This window comes from Protomyctophum bolini (genome assembly GCF_963924005.1).
Source record: "Protomyctophum bolini genome assembly, chromosome: 1".
NCBI classification, from domain to species: Eukaryota; Metazoa; Chordata; class Actinopteri; order Myctophiformes; family Myctophidae; genus Protomyctophum; species Protomyctophum bolini.
Window position 1 is genome coordinate 35,154,173 of NC_137862.1, and position 27,727 is coordinate 35,181,899.

At 42.4% G+C, this 27,727-nt stretch overlaps 1 protein-coding gene across 1 annotated transcript in view; it reads right to left on the bottom strand.

Annotated features, from left to right (window-relative positions):
- Positions 1-110: 110 nt before the first annotated feature.
- dagla (diacylglycerol lipase, alpha) overlaps positions 111-27,727 on the bottom strand; it is a 47,481-nt gene continuing 19,864 nt past the window's right edge. The window contains exons 2-20 of the mRNA XM_080767076.1: positions 26,201-26,302; positions 25,897-26,108; positions 25,535-25,636; positions 25,287-25,425; positions 24,763-24,850; positions 23,103-23,237; positions 22,362-22,439; positions 21,683-21,807; positions 21,107-21,257; positions 17,514-17,597; positions 17,161-17,238; positions 15,627-15,707; positions 15,175-15,317; positions 13,773-13,841; positions 13,600-13,672; positions 13,279-13,484; positions 12,790-12,916; positions 6,716-6,882; positions 111-5,976 (exon numbers count right to left, since the gene is read on the bottom strand). Coding sequence (XP_080623202.1) covers positions 4,884-5,976; positions 6,716-6,882; positions 12,790-12,916; positions 13,279-13,484; positions 13,600-13,672; positions 13,773-13,841; positions 15,175-15,317; positions 15,627-15,707; positions 17,161-17,238; positions 17,514-17,597; positions 21,107-21,257; positions 21,683-21,807; positions 22,362-22,439; positions 23,103-23,237; positions 24,763-24,850; positions 25,287-25,425; positions 25,535-25,636; positions 25,897-26,108; positions 26,201-26,295 — 3,246 coding nt within the window. The 5' untranslated portion in view covers positions 26,296-26,302 and the 3' untranslated portion in view covers positions 111-4,883. The remainder of the gene's footprint in view (positions 5,977-6,715; positions 6,883-12,789; positions 12,917-13,278; positions 13,485-13,599; positions 13,673-13,772; positions 13,842-15,174; positions 15,318-15,626; positions 15,708-17,160; positions 17,239-17,513; positions 17,598-21,106; positions 21,258-21,682; positions 21,808-22,361; positions 22,440-23,102; positions 23,238-24,762; positions 24,851-25,286; positions 25,426-25,534; positions 25,637-25,896; positions 26,109-26,200; positions 26,303-27,727) is intronic.

Below are 27,727 nucleotides of genomic sequence, written 5' to 3' on the forward strand. Positions count from 1 at the left end.
GAGTTGCATTACCAAATCTATATGCCCAGATGAGTAAAACAAGATTGATACGTGTCGCATCTGGGAAAGTACTATGACTGAAGATACAAAATTGTCTAGTTGGTTTTGCTTTATTCCATAACAGGCAGGGCAGTGAGGGGTAAGGGGTTAAATACATTCTCATTCTGGGGCAGGAAAGGAAGGATAGCAAACCAGATAAACATGGACAAGACATAGTTGAATTATTCCTCTTTCAATACAGACCAATTTCTATATCTGTTAAACCAAATTCTGACAATGGTTTATAATCTGCCATAGAGCTTTCATAAGAAATAGATTTGCTTATATTTTTTTTCATTCATTTTTCTACATGTCGATATTTATATAGATTATAATATATATTCATGACCTCATTCTTGTGATACATCTGTTTTCTACATAATTCTATGGAATTGTATTTTACTTTTTCTTTAGACATCTGCATAAATAATTAATTACACATAGATGGTGCTGTACACATCGTGGTGAAAACGTGCTGTAGTGTCTTCCTTCGACAGTGCTTCGTTTTCGACACACCTTAACTCAGCGCTGTCTTTAGAGCAGTTTTTCCCAAACCATGGGTCAGGACCACTTTTTGCATCACAAAACCATTTTGATGGGTTACAAGTAATTTTTTTTCTTTTTTTACATTTCCTATATTTTACAAATATATATATACACATAGCCTATTATTTCAGAATCTTTTCTGAACTTTTCAAAAATATAAAAATCTAAATTTTCAAAGGAATTTAAGAAATGTTAAAAAAGAAATCGAAACAATTTCACAAATTAAAAAATAACCTTTAAGAAATAGAGAAAATAGCAGATCTACAAGCTCGCATCACAACCCTTGTGAGCTTCGGCTATTTTCATAATTAAATAGGACCATGGTCGTATCCCGGGCACTGCCAAGTGCCAACTCAGCATAGCACGGCTTGGATGCGGCAAGTCATGTGGTAAATGTCAGCAATCCATCCCCCAGGGGTCATATAGCGCATTGTGATTGTGAAACGGGGATAGACCATATAGGGATAGACCATATGGGATAGACTCCCGCTCTCAGGCCGATACTGACAATAAGCCTCTCTGGCTTACTTAAGTGGTTAATTACATTTTTTGTAAGTTTGGGTCCAGCAAATGTATATTTTGGGTCTTGAGCTGAAAGGTTTGGGAACTGCTGCTTTAGAGACAGCTGGGTGCCAGCATTATTTTACTCCTAATGGCCATTTACGCTTGAGCTATACTATGCTGTAAGAAGGTGTCGCGTGCTGAAGATAGCAGATCCACATCACATCTTCAACATGTTTTTGACACGCAACACCATCGTACAACAAAGACTTAACAAGAAGTACTACCACTTATCTCTATGGTCACCCTTTTCTAAATGGCTGTAGCCTATTGTGCCAGAGGTCAATGCCTTTCCTTTTTTAGAGAGCATGTCTCACCACAATGGCATTTTTTGAGAACAGAGCATTTTGTAGCCATGCAATGACACAAGTTCCAGTATTTCTTCACTGGGATAGAAAAAAGTCCACACAGATATTAAATTCTAAAAAAGAAAGAAAGAAGAAAAACAATCTCCCAACAGAAAAAAGCCCATTAAGATCAAACCAATCTTTTTCAAGAGTAATAAGGACACCATCAAATATAGCAATAATTGTGATAACAACATTAATGGTAATAAATAATTAAAATTTGGAGCCAACTATTAAACCCCAACAGATGCAGAAAACTGTATGCCACTTACAGTACTTAAAATGGGTACACTTAGTATGCAATCCCATGTATTAATTGAGTCCAACCCCAAGTGTGATTGAGATTAAAGGGAAGCAAGGACTTGGATGTCCAAAATGACATTTAAGAGAGAGCACCTTGGCGACAACAGAAACGATCTACTTCATTACATTGGGTTTGGTCCAGCCCAGTTTCTTGGGCCTATGTTGTATTTATCAAGGTTCTCAAAGGATTATTTAGAAGGTCTTCTTTACAGCTTATTCATAACCTGATATGACCTGATGGAAAATAAAATGACTTGATTCATTCTAGTTCAGCTGCCCTACTCTTAAGATGCATAATACAAGCAGGCCTTGACCCGCAACAGCCTGGGCACATTGCTAAGAGATACAGTAGTTAATAGAGCAGGACAGCTGTTAGAATGTACTTACTCCAGTAAAATCTCCAGTGTTAACCACTTTCACCTTGGCATCCCTATATTGGGTATGAAATTATAGAAGCTTTTCAAATAATTTCAGACATTTTCAGAAAAGTTCAGATATTTTCAGAAAATGTCAACCGTTTAAAAAAAATCACACACGTGTGAACTGAGTGGTGCAATTCCACCCCCCCCCCTCCCCTCTCTCTCTCTCTCATTAGACACAGCACTACCCCTCTCTCTGTTTCTGGCGCCCCCTACTGGTATTAATAAGTCACATACTCGTGCTCACTTATACAGGTACACAAACATACAGGTACACAAACAGGTACACGGACATTGCTGGTTGTAGGAGTGGTTGCACCACTCAAAAACAGTATAGGGTTTAAGTGGTTAATTTAACTCTGAAAGTGTATACATTAGGAGTTAACTTTTACACTTCCAATGTTAACACTGAGGATATTACTGTATGTGGATTCAGTCTCAAGCATAGGACAGGTGCAAACCATAGAGTTGCAAACCCTTTGAGAGGAGCCAGTGTTGGAGATGAGAGCCATGGCAGTGTTGGAAGGTCAGGATATGTGGTGTCCTCTTGTGGTGATGCTTTAGAATGCACACTGGAATCAGTCTAGTATGGCTGAGGAAACTCCCCTCTGTGAGTTTAGCTTGGCATTTGTATCTAAATTTAGCAATATTCACATACATACACAATATTACATCTCATCAATACATTTGGCAATACATTAAAGGATTTTCTTTTCTTTTTTGGCAAAAGGGGGCGAATTAAGCATTTGGATATGTGCGAGATTATCCAAATGTAAATGCAGGTGGTGTAGTGACAGTTCCTATTTAAAATAAAATATAACCTTGTTCATGCACTAAAAATGGTAGCCAAAAGACTGAAAAACCTCCAGAGGCATCCATAATAACTTTGTCACAATCACAATTTTAAGACACATGAATTCTCACAGATAAAGACTACACAGTAAAATCCTTAATGTTAATTTAACCCAGAGAGTGAACAAAATGTAACAAAGTGGCCCATGTAAAATATTACTGGGAAAGCAAATTATTTGGCTAGGATCAGGACTCACCGGAGTGTGTGCCCGGTCAGAACCTAACCAGTGACGTAACTGTTGATGACTCACAGGATGGCTTTAGGTGACTAGCAGCAAAATTATGGAGTAATATGAGCCTGGATCCCGGTTCAGTCCACTTGGTTACATTTTTGTACACTCTCTGGCTTAAATTAACACAAAGGGATTTTTTACAGTGTAGCTTTCTTTCCACACAGTCAATTCCTGATAGACCTGAGGAACCCTCCTCTGACTGACCGACACTTCATTATCTGTCTTCACATTCCTGATATAAAAGCTGGACATAAATCTGAAGCTGCTGAGGATGAAAAGAAAAGTGTACACGTACATATACTAAGATGATGTGCCTATATGCTAACCTCTTCTACAGTAGTTTGTTTTAGAATCCCTGCTCAGTTAATCTATTCCCCGCTTTAAATTAGTTTATGTCAGTGAAGGCGTGTAATGCTGATGTGTCACTCTTATGAGTGATATAGCGTTTGTTCTGGAATGACACCATGAAGCTACAGTAAGTTATAATTCACCCCAAAAGCAGCACAGCCCCCTGGCATGCAGACAGAGGTATCTTTTACAGTCATTACAATAGTTTGTGAAATTGCTATTCACAGCATTGAATTGGGACGACCGAGAGATGGAAAAAAAGTTTCCCAATCTCGATCACACGTTCATGTCACTGCTGTCTCTGATGAGTGTTACTGCATGGCAGACTGCATTCCTTCGCATGCATGTTCTGTGATATGTTTTAGAATATTGGATGGATACATATGGAGTGTAATGGTCCTGGGAGAGCTGGGTGGGTGTTATTTAGAGCCCGACCGATGCCATATATTTGCGTCCAATGCCGGTCTGTATTTGGTACAGTAAACGATTACCGATGTGTTGATCAATGTTGTTTTCATCAATTTGAAAAACTTGGTTAGATTAAATTTCAATTTGACAATAATTAACTACGAGCTCTGATGCGTTGACTAGGGATGGGTATCGTATAGGATATTTGTGTCCGATTCCGGTTCTGCTTATCGATTCTGGTTCCTAAAGACTCCCTATTTATAAAGTGGTATAAAATAACTCAAGTGTCTATTTAACAAAAAGCTTTATTCTTTTAAGCCTTAGTCAATTTAACACATGTAACGAATAGAATAACATCCTCCCCTTTATTCAACAGTTGAGTGGATAATACAGTGAGCTGGACATTATTTTTTAATGTATCTATTCTGTATTTACCTAGGGCAGTAGTGTTGTACTTCTCTTACTACTACTGACAATAACAAATATAAAAGCCTGTCTGAGCCCCCCCTGAGGAGAGGGGGAGGGGGTGCGGCCGTGTATGTTAAATGCACTGAGAGAGACGTGCAGCTCCTCAATTGAACAGTGTTTTATGCATTTTACTGTTAAATAAATAAATACTGTGTGACTGCTCGTTTAGGAACCGATATGCAGAAACTAAATGGAATTATTTATATGGGTACCCGGTACTCACCATTTGTTATTCGGTTCCTACTTGGAACCACATTTTGGTACCCATCCCTAGTTGTGACCTAGATGTGCTATTAAAAACAAAAGAATAATGGCCGATATATCGGCCAGACCGATACATCGGTCGGGCTCTAGTGTTATTACACCATAGATGATAGTGTGTTTTCTTCAGGACAGTGACAGGGGCTACATGTTCGTAGCGGGTGTGCGGCCGGAGGACCACCGTCGGCAGGGGACAGGTCGTTGATCTCCCCAGAGGATGACAGAGGGTAGGAGGGTGACAAGGAGATGCCGGAGGAGGGGTCTGCAGATCCAGCAAAAGTACGTGGGGGCTTAGGGACCAGGTTAGGCTCCAGTGTTGCTCTGGCCAGAAGCTGTTTGTCATCAATCTGCTGTCCCTCCCGTAAACCCTCACCCTGACCGAAGGACCCTCGCCCTGACTCGGACTCCCCGTCGGACAGGTCCAGTGGTGGCGAGCTGCTGCTGTCCAGCCTAAATAGAGAGTCCAGGTACTGGGCAAACTCCAGTACCGCCTGGCTGGGGTTGCCGTTGGACAGCTGGGGCGGAGGCACAGAGGCTGCTGACTCAGTTTCCACCCTTGACCGTTTCCCTGCTGTCTCTGTCGCTTCTCCCCATTCCTCCGTTCCCTCCGCCAACCTAGCACCAGTTTGCGGGCTGAGAGGGGGTGGGGTGGTCCCCGGGCTATAAACAGCAGGCATCTGCTGAAGCTCATCATCGGGAAGCATTTTCAGATCAGTGTGAGGCTGTGCAGGCCGAGTCAAGACGCTCTGGCTCAACGGAGTTGGAGAATGGGTTCCACTGTAGCAGGGCGGGGTGGGAGAGAGAAACATGGGATAATCAGGGGATTCGGATTCCAGTGGTGTGAAGTAGGCCCCGGGTTCTCTCAGGTGCTCTGGAGTGGCCTGGCACAGGCAGTCAGCAGCCAGCAGTTCAGTGCGAGAGCTGAGAGATGGGTTCTCCTCGGGAATGGGTGCGTCCAAAGAGAAGGGAAGGCAACCCAGCATGGGTGAACCCTTTAGTGCAGCGGAGGAGCGTCGAGACTCCAGACTGTAGAGGGATTCAGCATCGGAGAGATTCTCCATGACAGCTAATGGAGCTTTGCGGTCCCTCAGCTCCACGGCCAGACGCTCCCGTGCCCCCCGCAGCACCACGGGTACTGGGGGTGGAGGGCACTCAAGGAAACCTTCTAGAGATAACTCTGAATGTGTAGAACTAATGGAAAGGAGAGGAAAGAACACAATGGGAGAGGGGTAGAGGAGAAAGGGAGAGGTGTGGTTTAGAGTAAAATAGCTCATCTACAAGCTCCCGTGTTGCATTGCGATGCGTTGAGTTTGTAGATCTGCTATTTTCACCAAACGTTTGCCCCATATTAGGGACACTAGGGTTCACGTGGTTCATGTGTGGTTGATCAAGGAGCACATTCACAGGGAATAGAGCATTGGATATTGGAACCACAGGGAAGTGTAAGAGATAGGTGAGGAAGGGCTAGGATCATACATACTACTGCTTAAATAGTGTTTAATACAGGAGCAGTTACATTCTGAAGGCTACGCTGGTGTTCTACAGGGGCTAAACCAGAGAGGACGAGGAGGGAACTGGATACTACCATACGATGAAACTGCTCTGTAGCCAGACGTGCATGTGTGCGTGCATGAAAGAGGGACAGAGATAAAGTGTTAATGATCTCATGCTATGCTTACTGTGATGCTATCAGGCTTTTATGTTTTCAGATAAAGAAAATATGGCTTTAAAAATGCTACAGTATATTCTTCCTGACATTTGCTTTTCCATGCTTTTTACTTTACTCAATAACTAATGGAAGATTTGTCTCATCTCCCAAATGATGCAGAGGGGTAAATGAATGTGTGTGTGTGTGTTCTGATTTGATCTGTTTGACTTCAAGCTGCCTGCAGGGTTCGGCAACCACTCACGTGTTGTTGTGTGTACTAACCGAACGCTGCTGTTCCTGCGATGGTGGGTGGTAGGCGTGGGCTGCTGAGAGTTTGTTGTTGCACCAATGAAGATGGTCTCTGGATTCAAGTCCACCTCAGTGGGGCTCACCATGATCTTGGCTGCCGAAAGCAAAGCAGTTTTCCCTTTGTTGAAGTTCTCTAGCACCTATAACATTCAAACGCACAGAGACACACACAGTGGAAAATAATACGGTCAGTAGCAGCATACTTGCTTGCCTGGTGAACTCATTGCTTTAAAAAAGGAGTGAAGAAAAAAATGCTAATTAAGAGAGAAATGTGAATAGTGGGAGATATAGTGAGAATATTGAAGAAAGAAATGTTTAATGTGGAGATCAGCAAGGAGTAGAAGGCAAATTCTGAAAGAAAAATCACAGCGCTCACCCAATTCGTGAAGATTAGAATTCTATATTTGTGTGCGGTCATAACTATGCTTAATCGCATGTAATCAAAATGGTGATTTAATATGCAATTGTGAAAAACAGCAATAAATTCAAACAGTGAATTTTGGTCAGCTGACATTGGTCAGCTGTTTCACCATCACCTTGTACAACCCATCTTCTCACCCATCAGGGTAACCAAGACAATAAAAGGCCATTACATAACATATCATATGGCAACAAGGCAATGAGGAAAATTATCAAATATGTTCTCACAAAAATAAATGAAATCACCCATAATCATGACCAATAATCCTTATTGCAATATTAAGCAAAGAATAATCAGGATGATCATTTAGCGAATGAAAACAAAATGTGAATTTCAAATAACCCTTAACCTTAATGCATTCAATCAGCAATGTGCGTGTATATCTAAAATTGATTAAATCTCTTTTTTGTGTGTACGTGTGTTTACGGGTGGGAAGCCGGCAGGGGATTGTCTCCTTGTTGCTGCACAAGCGACTCCTACTGTATGGCCAGGGTACCATTACAGTATATTGCACTCTCCCTGTGAAACTCCTCACAATAAGGTGAAAGGAAGGAGCAGGTATGTGGTTGATGTGACGAGACCACCCTCCTCAGGTTAACAGTGGGATGAAAAACACAAGGACTGGAGTACACATAAACAGGAAGTGGCACAGACTTGAGAGAGAAAAAATAAAGTATAACCCTCCCAATATTAGTTGAGAATGCTTGAACATCAAAACACAGTGATGTCAGTGAGGATTGTGAAACTTCAATCGTGTCATGTATGGGTTAAGTAACAATAAACGCAAGACAGACAGATGGACACAATCCACAAATGGCTGGTTATACAATTAACCAGGCCCAGGACATATACTACATTGAAACCTAAATCTGGAATGATCATTTGATCATTATATTTTACTGTACAGAAGCACTACTGTGACCAAGATCAAGATGTAGCTTGAATATATCAAAGTACATTAAAGTAAAATAACTTGGACCTACTCTGACATTCAACACCCACAATGGAGTCATAGATGTTCCAGTGGGATTCATGCAAGACCTTTGATAAAGAACGGTGAGTGAAACTGAAAACATGTTATGTAACTTCAAAATGATCACTAATATCCTAACCCAAGAGAAATATGAACTCTGTTGTCTATTATGTTGAATAAATTGAACACTGCAAACACAGATAGCAAACCACATCAACACAGTTACATACAGTTGCTCATCTTTAATGAGTTAATACATGCTGGAAATACAATGATATAAATATAAATGCAAAAAAATAACATTGTTATTACAATGGAACAGAAATAACTGCAAAATGGCATATCCTATTATGGTAATAAAAAAAAGAGTGTAAATGTTGTTTAAAAGGATAACATGGGTACAATTAACAGTGTTATGTGTTTGAGATGGAGAAGACTGAAAAGGATGAGAAAGAAAACATGGTGATCACACCACAACATGCAGAATCAGATGAAACGGTAGAGAAGGCCTGGTCAATATCAAACCACATTCCCAATAAGATGAGGGGCCAATAACAGCCATGCAATTAAAATGGGGGGAAATGAGACGACATACTGTGAGCCCACATCCCACCCAGAAAAGACTGCTGTCAAAGAGACAGTAAAGGTTACGTGCTTTATCAGCTGATATACTGTACCATCGTTGTTCTCAGCAAACACAATGCCATGGGACCTCTTACTGAAGGCCTATATACTTCATTGTATGACGAAAAGCATTAATAGCCACCTAGCTGATAAATTAGTTTAACCATTTTCTTTTAAAAATTGCCTAGGCTCTGTATCATTTGATAGATTGTCTATACATGAGGATACGACAGACTGGCTAATCTGCAAAGACAGACAATACTGAAAAAAACATATGATTTATATTTGTATATTTGAAGATCCCTAAAAGACAAGTTTTATAGTAACATGTGTGTTGCTCACTGGACATTAATTAAGCATTACTATGCCTCTATCTGCTGCATAGTTAGGAATAAATAGAACTTTTCTTTTTTAAGGGCAAAAAAAATCATGCTGATAAAAAGTGGAGAGAAAGAGCAAAGAATTGTTAGGAGTAGCACAAAGAGAGTTTTGGAGCGATGGTCAATAGGAACCCAGAGACAACCCAGCCAGGAATGAAGAGGGAAGAGTTAGTGTGGAAGAAATGCAGTTGTCATGGAAACCTGAAAAATATAGAAAAGAAGATAGCTCCAGTAACACGTGTAGCGAGTGCATGCATGCTGGAGTGCTTGACCTTAATCTGCATTTGGAGGGAAAACAGACGGAAGCCAGGGTTTCAAAGACTTTTTTTTAGCACTGAAAAGAAATAACATGTAGACTATATCAGGACGTGTTAAAGCTATTGAAGGTTCACTGTCACGTGTGATGGCAACAAAAGCAGCCATATACAAAAAAAGACAGTGACTAAAATGAGTGAGTGAATGAATGAGTACAGTGTGTTCAAAGTACAAGGCATGGAATATATCTGTATTATATTATTCACAGCAGGGTGTGGTAATGGTATGTATAACCCTAAACACTGTCGTAATTCGTAAACAATTCATCTCTTCATAGACAAGGAAGGGTCCAGGTGTGTCTGGACTGATAGGGACTAGTGGGTTATGTATCTCAGAGTAGAAAAGAGGGCCACAGGTGTCATGTGTTACTAATCTGTGTCATAAAAACAAGTTAAAAAGAGTAAAATGATTTGCCAGTTATTTTGCCAGTATGATTGTCAACCACATTCAACGGTTGAGACAAGGGAACCGTTGGTTCTCTTTATCTTTCTACTCTGTGGAGTTACTTGTCTAATGTCTATAAGACATGTAGTTTGAAAATTAGCAAAATGTGTGTCAAATCTGCAAAACAAATGCTTACCACTAGCTTTCTTCCCAAATGTGTTCATAAAAGGTGTCTACAATCACATATGCATTTGTTCCAACTAAACTCCCTTGGGAAACCTTGTGACAGCTGCTGAAAGTTGGGGTACCATAAACATCCAATATAAGGCAACATTCCCAAAATCTCATTATGCTTTAAGTAGCATGTGACATATCAAACTAGGGGTGCTGAATCCATTCCAAGCATTATTATTATTATTTATTTATTTATTACTTTTTTTTTGGTGCACAGGTGGGGTACATGTTGGGCATCACAGTACATTTCGAAATTGTTACAGGTCATTTGTTACATTTCTATCATTAACTTTCATGGTGTAACCGGTCTTACAGTTCCAGGAGAGTAAGGGACCAAGCATTAGTTTTGCACGAAAACACAAAACTAATGCTTGCAATGGATTCAGAATCATGAAATCCCTCTAGTTTGACATGTCACAATTCAATTGTCACATGCTACTTGAAGTATAATGAAATTTGGACAGCTGTCACAAAGTTTCCCAAGGGAGTTGGGTTGGAACATTCTTTTCTGTGATAGTAGACACCTTTATGAACACATTTGTGAAGAAAGCTAGTGGTAAGCATTTTCTTGCAGATTTGCCTCACATTTAGCTAATTTCCCATTAATAAATGGGGAAGTGCTAAATGAAGGGGTAGACAATAAAATCCTCAGCGTTAATTTAACTACAACCAAATGGACCTGTAAGGGTCCATTTGGTTCCATTTGTACACACAGAGTTACAAATGGATCAATTAACACTGAGGGCTTGGCTGTGTAGTGCACAGGGGATAGAAGCAGCACGTGGAGCTACGGGGCCGGGCAGCCTGAGAACAGGAGGTAACGTCTACAGCAAAATTCAAACTTTGTCGCACATCAGTGTGCAGGTCTTAAATAGCCAGTCTACAAGCTCACAACGATGCTTCTAGGTCTGTCATTCCAGCACGCAACACTGTCGAGCAACTATGCATAAATTACGCTTAACGGCCAATGAGGTATTGTGCCACAGACGGGAATACATGGCAGGGCAGATCTCTCTGGAGAGGAGGAGAGGTGCTTCACAGAGAGGTAGACTCCTTAGATATGCTGTCAGACCGAGAATAGCCAGCCACAATCTCTACACGAGGAGGACAGCTGAGGTTGTCTAACTGGACATGGAGTGGACTATCTGAATCAGGCTCAACGGAGACGGCTCCTGAGGGATTAGACGGAATGTTAGAGACAGACGCGGTAGACTCCAAGCCGTGCTCATAGACAGAGGTGTCCCCTGAAAGAGGAGGAACAGACCCAACACCTGCAGGAAGAGGAGAGCAAGCGGCGGCGGTTAAAGGGATCTCTGAAAGAGATGATGGAGGTGTGGAAGAGTCTTTGTGTGGGACAGAGAGGACAGTGCTAGAGGGTAAATGTGGGGTTAGGAGCAGGGTGACGGTGCGTGTTGGCTGCTCGACCTCCATGTCCACCGTCTCCACCGAGTCTGCTTGCTCAGACAAGGGGCAAAATGGTTCCAGCACCTGTAAAGACACCAGAGTTGTCACACGACAGCCAGCACCACACACACACACACACACACACACACACACACACACACACACACACACACACACACACACACACACACACACACACACACACACACACACACACACACACACACACACACACACACACACACACACACACACACACTCTCTCTCTCTCTCTCTCTCACACACACACACACACACCACACATCACAGACATGTTTACATAGTAATCCTTCTCTACACAAACCATGGTGCAAGACCCTGGCTTGTAGTGACACACAGAACATGCACAGTCAGAAACCTTGGCACATTAATAGAAAAACCTTGGTGCAACCTGGACAGAGCATCACATGCATGCACACATCTATACTGCCTGGTCTTGATCATGGTGAACAGTATGTGTTTATGTAGACTTGGCCATGACTCATACGCTCATAGATGAGCGAATCCCATGACTCCCACCAGGAGTGAACATCCCCCATGCTTAGCCACTGGACCAACATGAAGAGAAACACGAGTGGTTAGTTGGAAGTGGTTAGCTCCAATGACTGGGCCACATGCATGAACAAAACATCAAAAGTGGAGATTAATATGACAGCTTGCTGGAAAGAAATCATTTTGAAAGGACATACCACTGCATTTGCTTAATTCAAATATGTTTCCTATGTACTAAATAAGGTTAAAATTGCATCTCTGGGGTGATTTTCCTCACACAAGTGCCATCAGCTGGACATTTATTCTATGTGTATGTAGTGTTAAATGTGGCTTTGTGAAAAGAAAATAATACAATGGCTTAAAACTACTGAGGGTCACTGCTGGGTACTGTTACAAATTACAGAACAATGTCTTGACTATGCATGCACAAAATCTTATCAGAACCAAATGGAGTGAGGTGGTGCATTTTTGTACTCAATGACACTAAACTGTAACTGTGTGGAGACCTTAACAGTTGTGAATTCTTAAATTGTGGTATTTCCCTTTAAGAACAAGTTAATAAAGTGTAAATATTAGTGTCAGAGACCAATTTATTACTGACAACTATACAGTAAATAAAGTTTAGACCCACCAACCTGAACACGTACACGTCCAAACATTTATGCATTATTTTAATTCAACAAGACACAGAATTTATTTCACCCATTTCTTCAGTGTATTAATATTTTTTATAGTAGAAACAACCATGTCTTTGCTCATGCATAAAGATATATCCACATACCTTGTTAAGACCCTCCAACACCATGTGAGGCATATGTTCATTGAGCATGGCAGGTGATATGATGACCTCGTCAAAGGCCTTGTTGTCGCCCCATAGAGCCGAGTAGTTGGGCTCCTCCTGGCCACAGCTAGAGAGACATCAAAACATTTATATTTGTAATGTGTCACTTTTACTGCCACTTTCACATATTTTTAACCCACAAGGGCCTGTAACACCATCACTGTAGCATTAAGAAAGCCAAGCCACTTCCAAAATACAATATTTGGCCACCAGATAGCGGCATGGGTTTGAAAATTACAAGACAGCTTGGCTCTTTTCAGTGATTATTAGATCATAAGCAAACAACTAATGACATGTGATCAACCTCACATAGCTGGAGAGAGGCCAGGGTATTACAAGAGGTTTAGTTTGACTCTCTTAATTACATTCATATCACCTGAACATAATGCTGGTATACAGCTCATAATGACAGCAACTTGTCCCTCTCACCATGTCTCTAGGGGGTGGTTGTGCACCACATGGATGATCCTGCCAGGGGGGAAGAGAGGCGTTGAAGCTGACAGGGCAATGCTGAGGTCACTGGGGTGGAGCCACAGTCGGGTGCTGGGGGGTGCCGTCGGGATCACTTGGGGATCATCCTCGACAGGAAGCTCTGACTTTGGAATGCACTTGGTGCCCCCAGCAATGATCCTCCACTATTGCAGAGGAAGTCATGTCTTTGTGTGTTTTATACATTTCATTGCATGATGACACAAGTACATGGCCTATATGGCAGCTTGTTACTATAACTGCACTTGAAAGCAAAGTCACCTTTGGCTTGTTACTCTTCTGCAGGACTTCCAGCAGGTGGCGTCGAAAACCCTCCAGTTGTGAGAGGCCAATCCTATGAGAGATCGGGAGAAATGGGTTCGCTGTTAGTTTGTTTTTGTCGACAACAATGAAACATACCGTAGAGAGGTTGAGAAGACAAAACTGAACTGTACCTTGGGACCAGGTCTTTCCCCAACACCACAGAGCTGACAAAGTCTTTGGAATACTCCATAGCATCCTCACTGGTGAAAAGGATAGGAAACGTGATGTCATTTTTAGGCAGAGGGTGGTGATAAACAGTGGGAATATATCAAATATATTTCTTCAATGAAATCAAAACTAAATTAATACAGATTTCATGAAGTCACTAGCAAATTGTGATGAACAACAAAGTCCATCAGACTTGTTTTCATTCATTTTCATCCCAAATGTAGTTATGCCAATTCCCTACATGTATATAATTCATATCACTGCCAACACCTACTGTTGGTCTTGGGGAGGGTGTAGTGAACCACATGTCACCTCCGATACACATAGAGTTCACCAGCTGCTTCTTTTCACCTGATAGTAAGGAGTTTCACAAGAGGACATACAGTATTGTGTCTGGAGGAACACGCTATCCCTCCCAGTTCCATTCCCTACAGACCAACCAGTTGTGATTGATTCCTTCTGATGGCTTCCCACCCGCCTGAGAAACGATTCTACTAAAAGTGCAATTCTGGATAATTGAAGAATTAGCAAGGATTAAGGAAAGCAAATGGAAAATATTTGGTATTTTGGAACTAATGTACCCAATTATGTAAAGACAAAGTCAACAAAAGTACCTGTTGGAGTGCTAGAGGGGAATGATAATTTTTCCTGAGAGACACAGCGAATGGTTTCAATTCAGGGTTTTCTTCTGGCATTAAACATCAAGGACTCTGGTGAGATCCCTTGTTGTTGAATTAAAGGTCCGTTTCCTTTCCTTCACTCTGTAGTTTTGAGTCACCCATACTAATGAATGAAGTGCATTGTGTAATTAAATTAAAAAAATATCTGCAGATGGACATGCTGGAAGCCGTTTCATTGAGGAAATTATTGATTATAATACTGATCGTCTTAACTGGTGCTGATGGCATACCATAATTATTCCCTGCATGACATGCGTACATACAGGCTATACGCTCGCGTGTGGTCAATGGACGAAATGATTAGCAGACGATATACAGCAGACGATATATATATTAAAAAAAACCTTCAATAACAATATTGAAGTTATTAATACACCACAGGTCTTAACTCATAATCTGGTGTTATCCTTTGTGAATTAAATGAAGAAAAAAGTGGAATGTCCGCACACGATATAATTATGCTCCCTATCCTTTTTATTTCAACCTATAATAACAACGTTTCGCCGCGCCAGGCTTTCTCAAGTGCCTGGAGGGGCGAAACGTTGTTGTTGTAGAAAAGAAAAGATATTGAACATTTATGCAAGAGGTCACCCTGTTCAGGCTTATGTGGCATTTTCCCAATGCAATGATGTTCCTTTTTCCTTTGCATAGAACACACACAGTTATAGATGCAGTATGCACTCACCTGAGCAGGCCACCAGGTGGGGAGTAGGAGTAGCAATGAAGTGTTGGGTACTGAGGTCTCAGCAGAAAGGAGAGGATAGCAGCAGTGCCTGCACCAAGGGAATGCCCTACTATCACCAGCCCATAGTGCATGGTGCCCTTACCCTGAGAGAGAGAGAGATAGAGACAGACAGACAGACAGACAGACAGACAGACAGACAGACAGACAGACAGACAGACAGACAGACAGACAGACAGACAGACAGACATTAAATCAAATCCATGCACAATTGTACTAAACCCTAACTAACCCCCTGATTGTTATAACAATGATAAAAAAGGTACCGGGCTAGGTTCCTACTAGCCTGATAATTGCTGGTTAAAATATAACATAACAAGACATATTAGATCCATAGCTACCAATACATCCAATACCAGACATTGGTCATTATTCAGATCAGTGAATTGATGTACCAAATCTCTTCCAAAGGCTTGTGACAATATCATTTCCTGTTCCAGTCTCTTCTTAATGTATTCTGCTGATTTAACCATCCCCTAAGAGTGGGAGAAGGGTAGTGGGGAGGAGGAGGAGAAAGAGTGGGAGAAGGGTAGTGGGGAGGAGGAGGAGAAAGAGTGGGGTGGAGGAGGAGGAGAAGGGTAGTGGGGAGGAGGAGGAGGAGAAAGACAGGGACAGGAAGACAGTCAAATTAATCTCCTCATTAAGTAAAAATGCTGCTGGTGTTTCAGAACTGTAAGTGTATTCATTAGTATTCATGTGTCATGGGATAATAGGAACTTATAGGCCAGTTACTAGGGATGCACAGACTTGGAAATTCTGGACAGATCCAATACCAATGTTGGCAAATGCTTTCGCTTTTGTCCGTCTTGCGCCGGTCCAAGAATTTCACCTCTAGCAGCGCAATACGAATGCCCCCGGACGTCCCTCTTAATCATGGCCCCAGTTCAGATAACAAAACCCACAAAATAGAACCGGGTCCTATTCCATTATTCCTAGCTGCGGTATTCAGGCGACTCGGCCCTGCTTTGAACACTATTTTTTTCAAAGTAAACGCTCCGGACCCCAAGCACTCAGCTAAGAGCATCGGGGGCGCAGGTGGTGCAAGTGATATTGTTAAAATAGCTCTATATTCTGATAGTGATCATTGCTATAGACTTTCTTTTCAGTAACCCGGGTCTCCCCGTCTCTCAAGCAAAAAAAGAAAAGTCAGTGACCGATGGCAGTCAACAAGGCGAGTTTTGACTGATAAATCGGTACATCCCTACCAGTTACCTGTAAAAACCTTTCTGTATATTCTCCATCATTTTACAGTTATCCAAGTAAATGTTGCGGGGAAACTCAGATTGCCCTTAGAAGAGTACCAATACAATTCCAGGCAATTAAATATGTTACATTTTACAGTAATCCCACAGCACCTCCTGGGTTGGCACTTGGCAGTCCCGAGAAACCTTATTTTCCTTTCCAAAAATGACTTGGTTAATGTCCAGGTGCCTGGAATTGATACATTCTGAAGAGGATGGTAATATGTGTCAACTCCAAACCTTGCAAAATAAATTGTTTGTCGATTGATAATGTTATATGTAATGGAATATGTGCTGTTTGTCTCCTTGACAGAATACCATTTTGTATAATCAAATTCCTTTCCAAGGGTAAGAAAGTTGATTGAATAGTTTGTTTTATTAAGTGTTTGTGCTACTGTATGTCATAAGTCATAAGTCTGTTATATCAAATCAAGTCCATCTCTGCGTCAAGTTCCAACCACAACCACAAGGAAGACAAAATTGCCCATAATGCCAACTTTCATGCAGACTTTGAATAAGCTCATTCATTACTCTCATGGCTCTTTAAGAGGTGAAACGACCTCTCAGGCCATTGGATGCCATTCGTTATTATGAAGGGAGAGCAGAAAGCACACAGAACCATGGTCAAGTACGTCCAGATGAACGTATACTGTTTAGTAAAGCAGAGTGGTTGTAGACTGAATCTCACCTTGTGGCCCAACCAGTTCCCATGTTGCTCCTCCACTGGCAGACGCTCAGAGTCCCCTGTCAGATCAGTCAGGGCATCCTGACACATAAGAGGACAGGTTAAACATGCCATTCTGTCATGTCATGTGTGATATTTGTCAATACATGGGCATGTAGAAAGAACACAAATGAAAACACAAACCGAAAAGATAAACTGTTTTCTGAAACATGTGATGAGCATGTGGGAGTTTATGGACCGGATTTCGTGTCAAACCTCGAGGCCTTTGATTACTCTCACAAAAGGCACTAGAATGAGACTACAAACAAGTGACTACTACACTTACTATGAGAAGAACACGAACAGCTGCATCTCACCTTAGGTGACAGGGTTCCTCTGATACTGAGAACGACTTTCTTTTTGCCATGGTCAACTGCCACAAAAAATGGTGTCTCGTAAACCTTTAAGAAGTACACAGACAGGCAGAAAGATATGGGGAAGAAGTCAGAGAATGACACTAGAAACTTATATTCTAGATTGAGCTGTAACAAGGGATTCAAACACCTCGCATCCAGACTTGACAAAGAAGGACTTTGTCTACACACTTTTCTCTGTTGGGCACAGTCCACATTCACTAGAACTCTGGCACACTGTATGCTCTGGGTTTATGGATGGAAACTGACTAAGAAACATCTGATTTACAAATTATAGTCATTGACTTGTAGTCATTGACTTGCACAAGTGTTAGCTGCTATGGAAATTCAAAAATATAAATAGTACATGTGATTCGGAAACTATTCGAGTGACAGCAATGCTTGATTATGGATCTTGCCGCAAAAGAACAAGGAGGCGCAGCCTTTGCACTTAGAGGCAGGCCCACGGCCGTCTGTTAAAGCCACAAGCACGATGCGTTTTTTTAACAGAATAGCGTTGTTACTTCGTATTTTAATGCGTTTTTAACAGAATATAGTTGTTACTTCGTATTTTAACGGCAGGCCCTTGCATAAATGACATTACACAAGCGATCAGTTTTTAACATAACAGTAGAGTTGTGCCAGAGTTGTTCTGGCATTAATGACGATGATTGACCCAAGGCCATTATAGTGACCCACCTCTATGCATTGGCATTCCATTGAATAACAAATAGCTGCAAAAAAGATGACCCAGATCTTATCTATCTATCTATCTACTTCAGCATGTTATCTATCCATCCATCCATAAATCGGATCCATCCATGAAAATATGAAGTACACCCTAGCATGTTAATTCATTACAAAGATTGTTTCATTCAATCTATCCATCCATAGCCAAAGCGGACCAAAGTGCTGAACAGAGTAAAACAAGACAGTAGAGCATAGCAATATAAAAAAAGAAAAGAGAGACAATAAAATATAAAACAGAGCAGGAAAATTGTACGTTTGAGGTCTGAGAGGCTAAATCTCATCAAATGGTGGTCTGTGGCTAAATGTGAATTGTGAATAAAAGTAGTTCTTATAAAATGTGTGGCATCATTATGGGTTTTACACTCTGATGTATATAATGTAATAATCGAACATCCAGCCATAACGTGTGCACAGCTCAGCTCAGAGTGTCCGCCCTGAGACTGGGATCTGAGACTGGGTTCAATCCCCGGCCGGGTCATACCAAAGACTGTAAAAATGGGACCCAGTGACTGGCTCTACAGAAACAGGAGATAGGCTCCTGCCCTATGGGCCTCATGGCTCTACAGAAACAGGAGATAGGCTCCTGCCCTATGGGCCTCATGGCTCTACAGAAACAGGAGATAGGCTCCTGCCCTATGGGCCTCATGGCTCCTGCCCTATGGGCCCCATGGCTCTACAGAAACAGGAGATAGGCTCCTGCCCTATGGGCCTCATGGCTCCTGCCCTATGGGCCCCATGGCTCTACAGAAACAGGAGATAGGCTCCTGCCCTATGGGCCTCATGGCTCCTGCCCTATGGGCCCCATGGCTCTACAGAAACAGGGGATAGGCTCCTGCCCTATGGGCCCCATGGCTCTACAGAAACAGGAGATAGGCTCCTGCCCTATGGGCCTCATGGCTCCTGCCCTATGGGCCCCATGGCTCTACAGAAACAGGGGATAGGCTCCTGCCCTATGGGCCCCATGGCTCTACAGAAACAGGGGATAGGCTCCTGCCCTATGGGCCTCATGGCTCCTGCCCTATGGGCCCCATGGCTCTACAGAAACAGGGGATAGGCTCCTGCCCTATGGGCCTCATGGCTCCTGCCCTATGGGCCCCATGGCTCTACAGAAACAGGGGATAGGCTCCTGCCCTATGGGCCCCATGGCTCTACAGAAACAGGGGATAGGCTCCTGCCCTATGGGCCTCATGGCTCTACAGAAACAGGGGATAGGCTCCTGCCCTATGGGCCTCATGGCTCCTGCCCTATGGGCCCCATGGCTCTACAGAAACAGGGGATAGGCTCCTGCCCTATGGGCCCCATGGCTCTACAGAAACAGGGGATAGGCTCCTGCCCTATGGGCCTCATGGCTCCTGCCCTATGGGCCCCATGGCTCTACAGAAACAGGGGATAGGCTCCTGCCCTATGGGCCCCATGGCTCTACAGAAACAGGGGATAGGCTCCTGCCCTATGGGCCTCATGGCTCCTGCCCTATGGGCCCCATGGCTCTACAGAAACAGGGGATAGGCTCCTGCCCTATGGGCCTCATGGCTCCTGCCCTATGGGCCCCATGGCTCTACAGAAACAGGGGATAGGCTCCTGCCCTATGGGCCCCATGGCTCTACAGAAACAGGGGATAGGCTCCTGCCCTATGGGCCTCATGGCTCCTGCCCTATGGGCCCCATGGCTCTACAGAAACAGGGGATAGGCTCCTGCCCTATGGGCCCCATGGCTCTACAGAAACAGGGGATAGGCTCCTGCCCTATGGGCCTCATGGCTCCTGCCCTATGGGCCCCATGGCTCTACAGAAACAGGGGATAGGCTCCTGCCCTATGGGCCCCATGGCTCTACAGAAACAGGAGATAGGCTCCTGCCCTATGGGCCTCATGGCTCTACAGAAACAGGAGATAGGCTCCTGCCCTATGGGCCCCATGGCTCTACAGAAACAGGGGATAGGCTCCTGCCCTATGGGCCCCATGGCTCAGAAACAGGGGATAGGCTCCTGCCCTATGGGCCTCATGGCTCCTGCCCTATGGGCCCCGTGGCTCTACAGAAACAGGGGATAGGCTCCTGCCCTATGGGCCTCATGGCTTGGCAAGGCTACTTACTTAAGGTGTGCACAGACTGACACTACTGTAGAAGAACAGCATAAGGTTATGATGAGATCGTATTTCAGAATTGTTTTGTAAAACATTACCCAATGACACCAATGTTAGAAGAAGGTAATGCGTCATCTAACACAATCATATTGCTCTGTTTAAAAAAGATGTATGTATAATTGTATATTACTTTCTAGCAGCAAATGAACATTAGTGGTTTGGTAAGTTGAAATGTGAGATAGCTCTGTTTACACATTGGTGTACCCCCTTCAACTCTACATGCTTCCAAAGTTCAAGGTTCAAGGTCTTTATTAATCCCCATGTATTTATCTTTTCTTAAATTGTTTTGTTATGCTTCTGACACTTGCCAAAGGAAGCAAGTTTAGCTATGATCTGAATCAAATAAAAAACCACTGAGTGTAAAAAGTGTTTGAATAATGTAATAATGAATTACATTCACAATGGAACATTAATGAACTATTCACAGTGGTGGCAATGGCATCATCAATCCAGAGTTTATTCTAGATTTGTGGTTTTCCAGTAGACTGCTAAAAATCTGGGATGCACCCAATACATAGCAATGACATGAAATAGCTATAGCGTGTCACAACCAGCGTCCGTTCCAATTTAAGGTGAAAATTACTATTCCTGACATCATGTCATGGGCCCAACACCCTGCTTCCCGCCTTGTTATTCCTTGTTATGAGCTGTGACTGCTGGGTTACTTACGGCATCGTGGCAGGAAGTGTAGACAATGTGAACCTGCTTGAGATCCCTGTCCAGGAAGTGCCTGCGGATAGCCAGGACATTACAACCACAACAGTTGTCTTCCTCTACTGTCACGGTCTGAGACAAGCGAGAACCAGACACCGACGTGCAGCTAGGTGAGGGAAATGCAGAAACATGGCAGAGGTTATTTGAGGAAAGTAGGACACTCGAGATGGAAGTGTAGACTAAAAAAGGAAGTAGAAGGTCAGTAAGAAGGAATGAGTAGGGCAAAAAGACACAAGATGACAATGTATGCTCCGTCGTGCACCGAAAATAGCAGGCCTACATGCTCACAATGCTGTGAGCTCGTAGGTTGGCCATTTGAATCTGGCTTAATGCAGTGCCATTAAGCTGGCAATCTGCCCAAGAGTGTTTAATTCTATATAGCCTCTGTGGGTGTGGGTAAAGTGGTATTGTCTCAGTAGATTCCCACTTAGCGGTCAGTTAGAGCTCCAAAGATGGTAAGTGAATGTGTGTGTGTGTGTGTGTGTGTGTGTGTGTGTGTGTGTGTGTGTGTGTGTGTGTGTGTGTGCTCACGGGCAGGAACTGGCCAGGCGACATAGCCCACAGGCAGGCTTCCTCATTAGGTACATGGGCCAACCATATGCAGCCAAGGCAAAAAGCATGAAATAACACACATCCTTGTACATGTTCATCTCAGCCTGGGAGAAGAAAAGACACAAAGAGTACTGTATATGAGAGTTCTGTCAATTAACAACCAATGAAGAAGAACAACACATTCTAACTCCCACTAATGCAACATCATCATCTTATCCTGAGATGAGATAATGCAGCGCACACACACACACACACACACACACACACACACACACACACACACACACACACACACACACACACACACACACACACACACACACACACACACACACACACACACACACACACACACACTTCAATCTAAGGCCTGATGTTCTGTATGAAACACCATATGGAAGATAACGATGGGTAGATTAAGATTAGGTGTATTACATGAATGTAGCACAAAGACGAATTAAGAAAAAAGTGGAATGTCCGCACACAATATAGTTCTGCTCTCCGTCCTTTTTATTTCAACCTATATACAACGTTTTGCCCCTCTGGGCTTTCTCAAGTAGCACAAAGACATGCAGCATTTTGTTCCTTTTAAGTGGGTAAACCAAAGTATTTTGATATTCTATTCAGCATTAGCAGAAGCAGAAAGACAGATACTCACTGAAGTCTTAAGGTCCAGGTATTTGGTTTTGCGAGTGACAGGCATCCCAGATAAGAAGGCTAAAATATCATTGTTGGCCTGAGGGGAGTAAAGGTTATAATCATACATTATTCCTGTAACAACAACACTCCTGTATGCTTCCCCGTTTTTACTACCCTGTTTCGCACCAGTAAGGGGAGGGAGGGGCACGGGGCAAGGCGACGGCCCTATTTACAGTTAGTTGAATCTTCAAAACTCCTGCATTTGATCGTCCATTTATTCCATTCGATTTTAGACCAGGCATAGACCATTTTATAGTTTTATCCAGAATGAAAACATTCTCTGAGATACTCCTATGGAAAGGCAGCAGCTATATTATTTTATTTAAATTGACCAATTAGTATAATTTAGTATAGCCATTATTATAGTCATTTTATTTATAGGCTACTGTTGTGAAAGTTTATAATAGTTTGAGAAAGTCGAAGTTTCAACACCAAAGTAGTAGTAGTAGTTGTGAATTAGCAAACTGGACATTTGGACTGAATGTTTCCTTTATCCTCGTGTTGGGCTTCTGTTTTTATTTGTGTTGTTTCTTTCAGTCATAAGCGCAGGTCCTTTGTGCTTTGTGACTGTGGGCTAGCCCCTCCCTCCCCTTACTGGTGCCAAACGAGGTAGTAAAAATGGGGAAGCCTCCTCCATACACTCACTCACACATGCATGTGAACACTTGCACACATGCACAGAAATGGTTGCAAGTGATACCTGGTCCAGGATGGCAGATCTCTTTGACCTCTGTCTCTGGCGGAGCAGAACCAGACCAGCAATAATGTCACTAGGCACAATGTCCAAGTCTCTGAAGAACTCTGCAAACAGGCTGGCCACCTCCGAATAGGCATCCTAAGAAAGACAACTTCTGATATCAGGACAAAGTTCTATGGTAGATGATTGGTGACGGAAGCATTCAACGTATGGTCTGGTTCTTGTGTAATACTTCAGATATCAGGTATTAAGTATTAACACAATCACTCACTGCCAGGTATTAATTCATTCATTCTTTCACCCCTGCCGAGGTCTATTCAGTCTGTACCTTAGCTTAAGGCAAAAAAAATCCCCAGGTCCGTGAACCGAAGTGAAAAAGACCTACCGTATGTTAATTTAAATCTTTCATCTTTTTTTTATTCACCCGAAACATACATTTTGTAACCGTGATCAGCGACACTGTAGTTATCGAAGTGAATAAAGCTTGTTTTTTTTAAAAATCTCAGATAAAAGCATTTGATCTTGGATCCCGGGTCATTGCCCGTTTACTGACCACATAGCAACCCAGGGCTTATCACATACGATTAGGATAAAAGCAAATGTGGCTAAATGTGTTAAAGGTCCATAATAGTGGTCATTGACCACCCATTCACTATATCATTATATACTTGACATTACCATTTTGCGTGGAGTGTAGTGGAACACACGGCAAAGACTACAGTTAAGTAAAATACAGTAACTCTCCATACCAGGAAGGGGCAGTACTAGAGTCTGTATCAAGGCAAGTACGAGCCAAACTTTAAAGCAGAGATGACTGGCTGTTTTTCTATAGTCTATGCCAAGAACGCACATTATTTATTTCCCATACAAATAATACCATACAAGTTGCAAAAACAATGCTACTATGTTCAAGGCCGACAATGGCTTGGTGTGTCAGGGACTTTAAAAGGTCCATACCGGCGGGCTGGCATCTTTAACCCACTGAGCACGACTTAACAATTTTCCAAAGCATAGCCAGCCTACAGTACATCTTTTAGTACTGTATGAAAATCTACTTGAAAAGAAACCAGCTTGAGATAGCTAATCCAATACAATACATTTCGATGCACTATTGATTTAGAAAGTGTAGCTGAAAATAGTACCTGGAGAAAAGATTGATTAATGAACAAATTTCATATTGGTGACTTCCTCATGACGTGTACCTATTTAGCTAAGTTTGCTGAAAATGTAGACATTCACAAAATATAAAATATACAAAAAATAAAGCCATTAACAGAAAATAATTTCTGTTGAGTATGTAGTACTGCCCATTCACCAGAAACTGCCTTTTTATTTACGGTTTATTTATTGCAAGGGAGGTTCACAGAGCTCGAAGTAAAACCTGGAAATTGCCCAGTACAGCCACAGCCAGGGGCGAGGGAAGGCTGAGTGTTAGTCATTTACTTCCTCGCCCAGGTTTCCTTTACCCGGTGAATTGAACAGAGAACGTTTTGGTCACAAGCACGCTCCTCTAACCTTTAGTTTAGGCCACTGCTGCCCCCGAAAAATCCTGTAATAATAATACTAACTGGAACGGTTAACAGGAAGTGTCATAATTCTCTGTTCTCTACATTTTCCACTTAACAACAGAAAGAAAGTCAGTGTGAGGGAGCATGTGACTCACTGATTGCGTATCCTGGGCTCTGGTACAACACATGAAGAATTTAAGTCGCCTGCTCCAGCTGCTGGCCTGGCCTTCCTCTAGTCTGTGTCTGAGAGAGAGACACAGAGCTATGTTAAGATTCAACTGGTGCGATAGTGCAAGTGATGTGTGACTGGTATCGGTGTTCTGTGCTTCTGTGTTCTGATACTGTCATAGTGAGAGAGAGAGCCAGATATATATTGAGCGAGAGAGAGAGAGAGAGAGAGAGAGAGAGAGAGAGAGAGAGAGAAACTACTACTAAATGCTAGAAATGTATTAAAAAATCCACTTTTTAATAACTATATAGTCAAATGTGTCCCATTCAAATATATGGTGGAATTTGTTGCTTATAAATGCAACTATTTATTTGTATGGGACATAATGTGTTAATTATACTGTAGTTATTAGAAAATTACATAATGGAGCTATAAAAACTAATTGTTTGAGGGGACAGGGGGAAGACAGAGAGAGAGAGTAAGTACCCGTTAGTAAGTACCCGTTAGTACCTGAGTGTGTATGTGGTGAGGTTGCGTTGGCGTCGGCGGGTAGCTTTGAGCTTCACAAAGGTCCTTCCCGTGGGATCAAAGGTGCACATGAGGGTAAAGCACACGCTGAAGATGACCAGCCAGTTACATGCAACAATCCCTGAGGAGGAGTCATATAATCAATATTGGTCATCCTAGATGTTAAATAAATACAGAAATAGTGATCAAATTCAAGGCTGCAATTAAATATTCGGAATTCCTTTACTTACCCAAAGCCAGGTTTTTGGCAGTGACATCAGAGCATGGTTGGTAGTACTGGACAAGCCAAGCAATCCCCACCACAGCATACACTAGCTCAACCAACAGAATGGCTGGACAGGAACAGAAAGAGGGACAATATCAATCAATATAATCTCAAACTGTAAAAAATAAATAAACTAATGCTGGCGTCAATAAGTGGAGTCAATGACTACAGGTAATCCTCACATACAATCTGTGACAGAAAGGTATTGTTGAAATATTACTACCAACGGGCAGGCTCCGTTGGTAGTAGTGTAGGGCCTGCCCACTGACTTACCCAAGCATACAGTATACAGTATAGAGGACATCATGTGTGTGCCCAGTGACTTACCCAGGCGTATATAGATCACATACTGCACAGCTTCCCTGGGCTGTGTGTAAAGGATGCTGCCTCTCATGCTCAGCCACATAATGGCACTCTCACTGATGAGGCAGCTGACCAGTATGCCCAGATAGCCTCTGCCATGATCCACCAGGGTGATGGAACAGGACTGAGTGAAACCATGCGGCAGGCCGAACAAGACCACAGACAGGACCACCAACCTGAGGACACATTACACACAATACATTAGAGGAAATAATAGATACATACAAACAAATAGGAAAATACAAATAAAACGGATGGATTTGCTCACCAAATGCAGTGCAATATAAAGAGGAAGCAAGCGGGTAGCACCAGGTCATCACTGCCAACTGACCAGCGCCGCCGAAACATCACCATGCCCGGCATCACTGCCCTGTGTGGACAAAGATTTTAATGTTTGTTAAAGCAGCTATAACATGGATTTTAAAACAGTTTTTAATATTTAATATAATTTTGTCTATGTCCCTCAAACTTATTTCTAATGGTTTGAGCCTCAATCACCATTCTGATTTAACCAGTCCATGGCATTTATTTTTTGCTTCTGAAGCTGTTTTAGCTGCAGTACCACAATGTCCTGAGGTGGTGGGAGTGCTGATATTTGATATTTTATGTCATTATAATACTGATGCTAGATAAATTCAGGCTTGATTCCATTGCATGCCAGCTTGGAAAATCAACAGTGGCGGACATTGTAAACAAAGTGGAAATGCAAATTTGGAAATGAAGACTGAAGAGAGGGAGGAATTATACAAAGTAGGGTGACATTGATGACATCACAAATACGACCAAATCAGTTGAGCTGTTCCTGAGAGCAATTTCCATAAAACCCCCTATATGATGAGAAATCCTGATAGTTCAAAATTGCATATTTGTGGGTATAGAAAATACACAGGGGAGCTAAAAAACACCAAAAAATTGAAAAGGTTTATCTTATAGGTCCTTCCGGAAGACATACAATATATAAACATAAAATAATAATAGTGAGAATGTAAACGTGGACACATTTACCATTTACCTAGCTGAGCCAAAAGGACACCCCCCCCTCTTTAATAAAGAGAAACAGCAACGTTTCGGCCGTTATTAGTGTTCAAAACTTGCCTTCCCAGACTGAGCGATATGATGGTCAAATACAATATCACAGAGAACATTTCAAACCTTTGCCATTACGCACCGATACTCCAATCCACACCAAACTTGTGAATAGTCACACCAGGAAAAATAACGAAATTACAAACATAAGGGTCACTACAGGCGTTTATCATTTCAAGTGGCCAATAATAACTGTGTGAGATTTGTTCTGATCAGTGTAATATAGGACTAGATCTGAAAGCCATGTAAGTGGCCTGAAAATCTAGCATAGTGAAAGATTAAGTCAGTTATTGGTTCTACATATCGGTTAATTGCCCAGCCCTAGTTGCCACTGAATAAAGTGGTCTGAAAAGACCTTTCAATGTGACAGAATGTGCCCAAATCTAAGTATAGAGGGGAAGTATGTCTAGAAATAAATAAAGTAAAGTAGGTCAGAATTAGAAGCTGGGTACAATACTTTAGGGCTATTCTATTGTCACCCACTGACAGCTCTTCAACAAACACATGCCTAAAGTTTTCCTCCTGTTAATCATGAGCATTGTGCCGCATCCACCTTGCTTCACCCTTCAGAACTACAGTCACTGTAAAGGCTCATACATACTCTAGTTTTTGGTGATAGCTTATCACCGCGGTGTAGTTTTTAAAGGGTTGGAAAACTACACCATTACTTCAGTTGCGGTGATGATCAGCTATCACCGCGGACACAGAC